This window comes from Dermacentor andersoni, chromosome 1 (genome assembly GCF_023375885.2).
Source record: "Dermacentor andersoni chromosome 1, qqDerAnde1_hic_scaffold, whole genome shotgun sequence".
Taxonomy (NCBI): domain Eukaryota; kingdom Metazoa; phylum Arthropoda; class Arachnida; order Ixodida; family Ixodidae; genus Dermacentor; species Dermacentor andersoni.
The window spans coordinates 272,123,810-272,132,731 of NC_092814.1; the positions used below are offsets into that span (position 1 = coordinate 272,123,810).

At 44.8% G+C, this 8,922-nt stretch overlaps 1 protein-coding gene across 1 annotated transcript; it reads left to right on the forward strand.

Moving 5' to 3' along the window:
* Positions 1-6,697: 6,697 nt before the first annotated feature.
* On the forward strand, positions 6,698-8,433 carry LOC126547650 (uncharacterized). The gene is made up of 2 exons (XM_050195584.2): positions 6,698-6,796; positions 7,511-8,433. The coding sequence occupies exons 1-2, from the start codon at positions 6,791-6,793 to the stop codon at positions 8,210-8,212; spliced, it is 708 nt and encodes a 235-aa protein (XP_050051541.1). The 5' UTR covers positions 6,698-6,790; the 3' UTR covers positions 8,213-8,433.
* The last annotated feature ends 489 nt before the right edge of the window (positions 8,434-8,922 follow it).

An 8,922-nucleotide genomic window follows, 5' to 3' on the forward strand; every position in this document is an offset into this window, starting at 1 on the left:
TCTAGGACTATGTATTAGTAAATTTTGTATCTTCACTGCCTCTTACAGCCTTTCAAGGCTAACAGTACTGTTCCAATAAATAAATAAATAAATAAATAAATAAATAAATAAATAAATAAATAAATAAATAATAAGTGTGCAAGAAACAGCAGCAATTTCAACAATCATTTGTTTTGTGACAGTTAGGGCTCCGGTACGGTAGCACCTATCCAACCAGGGATCAATTCACAAAACATTTTTCCCACAACACATCGATCAGTGTACTCGCTAAATCACTATCCGTGTGTAACGTGCGAAAACTGATAATTTAAGACCCCACAGGGAGCGCAATGCGAAGCTTAAGATACCAGAGAAAAAACTCTCCGTTTTCACTAAGGTAAAGATCAAGCGGTGAAATGGTTTCGGTCTCCTGGGATGAGAAGCCATAATCATAAATTTAGCTGGGGTACAAACAGTTCATGCGTATCCGGCGTCTTCTGCTATAGGTACACCAACAAAGAAAACAAAGAACATTCTACAGCTGGCCTGTTTTAATTGCGATTAGCACTCTTAGCGTGAAGCTTTTTATTCCGAGGACTATCTATCTATCTATCTATCTATCTATCTATCTATCTATCTATCTATCTATCTATCTATCTATCTATCTATCTATCTATCTATCTATCTATCTATCTATCTATCTATCTATCTATCTATCTATCTATCTATCTATCTATCTCTGTCTCTAACCGCTTTCCCTCAAGCTTCTGTCACTGAGAGTGGGTAGTCCATGGTTGGTTGGGCAGCGTATCGGGCTGCTGCGTTGATAAAACGGGGTTTGGAACCAACTGTCGGACTGGGGTCACTAGATAGGTGGCACTGAATTTGTGACGCTGTTTAATGAACCTCTCTGATGCCAACTTGGAGCAGTGGGTATGTGGCACTTTGTTTGAGCAACTCTTCAATCAATCTCGTTGAGGCAGGTTTGGATAACTGAGCAGGTGTCAATGCGTATGTGGCGCACTTCAATGACATCAGTTAACTCGTTTCATGTCAACGTGTGTTAGTGAGCATGTGCCAGTGCTTATGTGCCGTTCTTTATTGAATCTCTTTCACCCCACCTTGAGTCGCTGCCTCACTGGGCATGTGAAACTAGGTAGTTGACTACAGTGACGGGGCCCGGCACTTTAACATCTGTACTACTGTGAGGGGGCCCGTCACTTTAACATCTGCACTGCAGTGACCGGGGCCGGCACTTGAACATGTACACTACAGTGACGGGGCCCGGCTGCATTGAAGCTTCATTCTGTTATGCTCTATTTGGTTATACAAAAACGCGGGCATTATGAATCATGACGCACTCGAGTACCGATACACCCAGCAAGCCACTGTTCAATCAACTAAACATATTGGCATTCAGTCTTATGCGTGAGCATAAAACAGCTAGCTACGTAAATAGTGTTGTGAGACGTAACCCCCCCCCCCCCCCTATCCTTTCCCTGTGTCCATATTTTTTTCATCATCACGTGCTACCAGAAGTACTGCCACTGGAAATTTCAACCTGCCTCCTGTAGATAATGTATGTGGCAAAAGAATACTTGCATTTCTTGGAGTTAAGGCATGGAACAACATACCCTCCAAAATAAGAGACACAAAATTTCGGCAAAGCACTATTTATTAGCTATAAACCACTGATTTTGTGCCTGTATTCTTGCCTGGCGTTCCGTTTGCGCTTTGATAATTTATGTAACTGGTGATAATTTTTTATGCATGCCGTAAAAAAAGTTCTTTTTCCCCTGTTTTTAATGTGCTACTGTGTTGCATTCATCCCTTGTTTTGATCCCCCTCTGCTTGTACCGAACGTCTATTATATTTCGCATATCCGGACCTATCCACTAGCCTGCGGCTATTGGGACTAACAGTCTTGCGTGTGCACTGTAACACCTATGATGATAATAATATAAAGAGAGGAAGAAAGTTCACTAGAATGGAAAGGGAACGTTAAAAAGCATATTAAAAAAAAGGCATGGCATATGTGCATGCTTGTGTAGCACCAGACAATGAATATTGTACTGTATTAAGAAAAAGAAGCAGCCGGCAATTGCTCGCTTAGAAGACTGACAAACATAAAGTGCGATGCAACTTGAGAAATAATGATCTTGAAGCTTGCAAGACTTTAGAAGAAAAAAAAAAAAAAAACGACTGAATCGTGGCAACAGCACATCACAAGTCGCCGCAGGCGTCGGAGCCTAGCTATAATGAAATTATTTTTGAACAGCTGTGATAGTGCCCATGTAAGAATGGTTGCTTGCGTACTGTCAAGTGCTCATATACTGCGGCATAAAGCTCACGGCACGGTGCGAAAACGCGCTCGCAGCGAAAGCGAAACATTGTGCACGGATATTGTATGCAGACGCGCAGTCGGTCACCGCGAACGCGTGCGATCCCTGCATTGAAGCTTCCTTCTGGTATGCTTCATTTGTTTACACAGACAGCTCACTATAAGAACATATTTCACATAGTTTTCTCTCAGCGAATGCCTACCTTTCACGCAAGAAACCGGTTCGGGGGAATCGATTGCGGCGACCGCGCGCAGTGTCCCAGCTCACTGCACGTAGTACGTAAAGAGATAGCGCCTGTAAAACATTCTGTGTTTTCTGTTTGTCCAAGATTATTATTTTAAAGGTAAAATACTTCTGTCGTTTCGAGAGTATTTGCAAAAATGTCCAGGAGGGCTCCCGCGTAGTATCTTTATTTAGCGCCGATAGCCAAACCTATGCGGACTACGCAAGTGAGGCGCTTCCGACAGATGGCGACTCCGTAAGTCCTCGCCCCGTAGTTTTACGAAAATCTATGCTCGCCCCCATAGAGCATGAAACTCTATATCGACATCGTTATAGTGACGGCCCTGTCGCTACAGTGTTGTTGTGACGGGCCCCGTCAGTAGAGAGTTTTAGAATAGCTGCCTCGAACGTTTTGGGGTCCCAAAGAAATAGCGTCGAAGCCACTGCACATGCGCGAGACGCGAACTCCGTTTGGGTTTTGCGTTGGGAACGCTATTTCACCGATTTAGCGGGAGCCATAATAGCGGCCCCAAAAGCTTTGCGTCAGCAAACATGGCGGCACCCATCGAAGCGACGGCTCTAACCTAGCACCAAACTGGGTTCGATTCGTGGTAACGCGTGAAGTTCGCAAGCTAGGAAAGTGACTGTGGTTATCGCTTTTTCTCAACTAGCCTGTGTTATGAAGATTGATTCATTAGACGCCGCTGATTCTGAATTCGATTGTGGATTTTGACTCCTATGCCTAGCACGGCTAAGCTTGGCTGGTGAAGGTACGTAAAGGTGGTTTGTTCACAACTAAGCGCAAGTAATTGTGTACTGTTTACAGAATAACCTCTAAATTGTAATTAAACGCGAATACACGCAAGTCAAAATTACTATTGCTATCATAAAATGGTATATTTTATTTAATTATTTCTAATAGCTTTTCTTTGACGCCGTAGTGGCGCTGTCAGCGCAAGACGCTATCCGCAAACGGAAAGCCCTATTCTAAAACTCTGCACTCCTGCGTGCCTCAACACTAACACCCGCAAATCTCTTTGGGGCCCCAAGCTATTGGGGCCCCTATTCTAAACCTCGCTAGTGACGGGCCCCGTCATTGTTCTCACTACCGTGAAAATAAGTATGTGCCACACTTCAATTAACCTCTTCGATGTTAATTTCGGCCACTGGGTTTTTGCAACTGGGTATCGCTGTACAGTCAAGCTCTTTACAACAACTGGAGTCACTGCGTATGTGCCGCTCTTCATTTAACGTCATTTACGGCGATTTGCGTCGCTAGCTAAGTGTAACTGTGTGCGTGTAGCTCTTCAACTAACCTCTTTGACGCAAAATTGAGTCCCTGGGTATGTGCCGCCTCTTCAATGACAAAATGACATTATTTTGATTTCCCCAGTGCTGGGCGGACTCGAACTCGCATCATGTATATTCAGACATTCTTGTATCGCTATATATTCACACACCCTCTAAGCGCGGACTTCGTTCAGGCAGCGCTAGAGGGCGCAACGTTGTCCGAAGGGAAGCATCTGCGCACACGCCTCATATGTGACACTTTCCGGTGGTTGCAACACGGTGTGTCGATGCAGTGCTTCAATTTTAAGTGCGCTAACATCCACATTCATTGTGAAATAGGTTCTACCGCATTTTTTGCTGCGGTGACAACAAGAAGCGCCATACATTTTTTTTTCTGCCAATAAAGAAGAAATCAATGGAGATTCACATGAACATTTCGAACTTCTAAAGGGGGTAATGTTTTCAAAATATCTAAAGAAATGTTGAAAGAAAAAAAGGAGCAACCAGAAGCATAGATTCCGGGGGCTTTATTAATACAGCTTTTCTTTCGTAAGCGTTCTTTGGAACTGGCCTGTCGCCTTCGCTAATAACATGTCCAACATCAGGACTGCGAGGAATTCACACTTACGGACAGACAGACAGACAGACAGACAGACAGACAGACAGACAGACAGACAGACAGACAGACAGACAGACAGACAGACAGACAGACAGACAGACAGACAGACAGACAGACAGACAGACAGACAGACAGACAGACAGACAGACAGACAATGAACTTTTTTTGATCCTGAGGAGCTCAATTGTAGCATAAGTTGTGTGTGTGTGCGCGTGCGCGTGCGTGTGTGCGTGTGTGTGTGTGTGCGTGCGTGTGTGTGTGTGTGTGTTTGTGTGTGTGTGTGTGTGTGTGTGTGTGTGTGTGCGCGCGCGTGCGTGCGTGCGTGCGTGCGTGTGAATACGGGCCTGGAATTTCTAAAGCATTATCAGAGAATAATGTGCAGAGACTGTGGTAGCACAAACTTTGATTCTTCTTGCTCAGGACCTTTTGCGAAAAACACGAGACGTGTTTTCGCATAGTGAGCTAAACTCCCGGATAACCACGTTTCCCCGGGAACTATGTAATGAAAGGTTGAGTCACTAATAGACATTTATTCATTGCGCACTCCACATAATATCTAAGTGAAATGTGTAGTACACCGCCCCAAGGCTATGGGGAGCTATCAGCCTTATTTCTTCCAATTGAGCATCACAAACATGAGAACAATGGGAGTTTGTTTTTTAATTGTTTTGTCTAAAGTAATTCTTCAAGAAGAATTCATGGCAAATGTGACGCAATCTGACGAATCCAAATGGAAGTATAAAAAGTATTCATGCGTAAAATGGCTTGAAAGTGGGCTGCCGAAGTTAGAGAAACAGAGCTAACGCATATATATATATACATATATATATATATATATATATATATATATATATATATATATATATATATATATATATATATATATATATATATATATATATATATATATATATATATATATATATACATATATATATATATATATATATATATATACATATATATATATATATATATATATATATATATAGATGCAGTACAATAGCATTCAAGACGAAATTTTACCCGCCGTGGTTGCTCTGTGGCTATGGTGTTGGGCTGCTGAGCACGAGGTCGCGGGATCGAATCCCGGCCACGGCGGCCGCATTTCGATGGGGGCGAAATGCGAAAACATCCGTGTACTTCGATTTAGGTGCACGTTAAAGAACCCCAGGTGGTCGAAATTTCCGGAGTCCTCCCCTACGGCGTGCCTCATAATCAGAAAGTGGTTTGGCACGTAAAACCCCATAATTTAACTTCTTTTTTAGAAGAAATTCAAAAAGCTTTTCTTTCGTAAGTGCTGTTTGCTATTCGTTCGCCGTCTTCGCTCAGAATATGAGCACCCCGATTGGCTGTAATTTGCTCTTAAGAACAGTTCTAGCTTAACAACTCGCGAATACCTGCTGTATTATAAAACAGGTTGCTGGGGAGAAATTGACGTCGCAAATAACTGGGCTACTCCATTTATCTGTCCTTCTTAAAAAAAAACAATGAACTATGCAATTGTCGCTCAGGTATAGCGATTTACGATTGCAATCTATCACTTCCTATTGATGCAGCACACTGGAGATATGTGTTTGCGTCTGCTACGAGCAGTTCCTGGAAGCTCTTGTGCATTGTGGACATTTACGTCATTATCACAATCATGCTGCCAGCGTATACCCAAAAAATCTATAAGCATGGTCTAACAGGAATGTAGTTGATTCCCATTTTTTTCAGAGATACTTAATTTGGAAACAGCCGCAAATCCAGGCAATTAGTGTGCGGTCGAAATTACGTGTGCAAGACCTCCGCTTGATATACCTACGTGCAATGCTGGGATCGTATATATTAATTCGCTGCGTGCTCACACTCATTATTAAAGTCAGGACTTTATCTGCCAACGAACGTTGAAGTGTTGCACTGATACCGATACAGAGGTGCTGTCGAGGTCAGATCAGAAGAATCGAAGCGCTGCGATGTCATAACAAGAAACAACCGAAATGCCGGGAATATATCTCAAGGCGAACAGACGTCATGGGCTCTCGGGATCCCAAACAAAAATAATTCGACGGAAGGACGTTAAACTATGTGAAAGAGGGCGCTTCTTGGAATGGAAATCTCGAACTCAATCGGAGAGGGGAAAAAAAAGTGGTGGGAGCGACTTCGGCTTGCTCCGCGTCCCCTTCCCGTCAGAAACGGGCAAGCATGCTTTTTGCTTTGCCGCCGCTTGTTGCAATTTGACCACCTGGCACTGTGTATATAAGGATGCCGAGGATGCCGTGGAAACATACACCAGGTCCTTCGAGCACCCTCATACCCTCGTACAGCACCACCCAAGTCCATCCAAATCGTCAACATGAAGGTGAGTCGTTGTTTCATGTACCATACCTTACGCCGTAAACGAAAGCAATATTTTGTTAAGTCCGCCGAAATAACTGCGCGCTTACAGCTGCAACACAACTATTTTATTAGTTAGGCTGCAGCTGCAAGCATTTGCCTACCTGTGCAGTTGTGATAAGAAAATGAAAGATAAAATGAGACACACATGCTTCACGTGTGGAGCGTCAGCTGACAACCGGCAGCGCCAAGTGCTAAACAAAGGATTGAATGGTCGTCATGAATTCCGTGAGCATACATTTTAGAATATTTGTTGAAGGTTTAGTGGGAAGACATTGTTGAAGGCTAAGCTCGTGTGCAACGATACAATAAGAAAGCACTATGCAACTTACAATGAGGTTACACATTAGATAACTCTGCAGGCATTGCTCATGTCTTTTTAAATCTTTTTCTGCCTTCCCAATGTTTTTTATTCCGTTTACCATAAAAAAAGAGAAGTAGGCAGTCCTACGAAACATTTCATATTCACCTTCTGCATCGGGTAAAGCTGTGTGTAATATACATAGGGCGCGCGCCAAATTGCCTAGTCGGAACGTTACCCTTGACCAGTGTAGAAACGAAACAATTGAGGAAATTCTGTGTTTTTGCTTCACAACTGTCTACAACCAATGAAACGATTCTCGAGGTTCACTCAGAGGATATGATGATAAGAGGGCCAATTCTTCTCTTCCACACGCAGTATTTCGTCACCTCCCTCATTGCCCTGATGGCCTGCGTCGCCTTCGCCGAAGAGGCGGCCAAGACAGATGAGAAGAAAGACGTTGAAGCACGCGGCGGAGTGCTTGGCGGCCTCGGTGGAGTCGGTTACGGTGGCGGCCTCGGTACCGGTCTCGGCACTGGTTACGTCGGCACCGGTCTTGGCGGTGCTGGTCTAGGAGGCGCCGGTCTTGGCGGTGCTGGTCTAGCAGGCGCCGGCCTTGGCGGTGCTGGTCTAGCAGGCGCCGGTCTTGGCGGCGCCGGTCTAGCAGGCGCCGGTCTTGGCGGCGCCGGTCTGGCCGGCCATGGTCTCGTGGGTCCTGGTCTCGTGGGCGGTGGTTTGGGCCACGGTGTCGGCCTCGGCCACGGATTCCAATCGGGCTACGGCGCCACCGCCGGGAGCCAGCAGGGCGGGTACCAGGGTGGTGCCGCCGGACACAACCTGGGAGCCGCCGGATTCGCCGGTGGCGCCGCTGGCAGCAAGGTCAACTCGTACAACAACAACCAGGGCTACAGCCACAGCTCCGGTTTCTCTTCTAGCGACGGCAAGACCTTCGGCGCGGGCAACAAGCAGGGATCGTCTGGATTCAAGGGAGGAGCCGGAGGCCACCAGGCTGGTTTCGGACAAGCCGGCTATGGCGGAGCCGGAGGCGTCGGTGGTGCTGGCCTTGGCCTCCACGGCTAGTCTGTGGATGTCCACTTGATACTAAAGATCGCGCTGTTCTGCTACCAAGATTGGCATAAGTCGAAACGCTTCCGATATTGTTAGAAAAAATAATTGTTTCCAGCACCAATGTCTAGTTTTTACTGTTGCTTTTTGCGATTACGTTTTGCCCAGAAGTTGGCGGAAATTGTTTCATCTACTGCTGTTTTTTGTTTACATTTAATAAAGTTGTGAAGACAATTTATGCTGACTAACGTCATACTTCGTTGCTCGGATTCCAGAAGTCGTCTGCGTTTGAGACAGCAAATTCAGCGGGCTAAAGACGCTGTTGTAGTAGGCATCATAAAAATTGTTAGCAGACCCGATGAAAGTTTAGATACAGATGATACTAGTTAACTGATCTTACTGCACAAAACTGGTTCGTAATTGACTATTGTTAGCAGCTGCATTAGTTTTTACACTAAAACACAAATCTCTTAGTCGCAGTTTTTTGGCCATGTCTTTTCTAGACATTTTTTTATTGGTTCCAGTGTTCGCTACGGCATAAATTCTCTCCGTACCTAGCAATTGTGGAGTAGTATCTAGGCAAATATTTATGCCGCCGAACATCTGCATCTGAATAAGATGATCTATGTCTCTTCTATGCAGTCCTTCTCTTTTTAGTTTTAGGCAACGATGCGTGAGCTCCTAACCCACCTCCGTCGTTCAGACAACGGTTGTTGAAGCTTTGT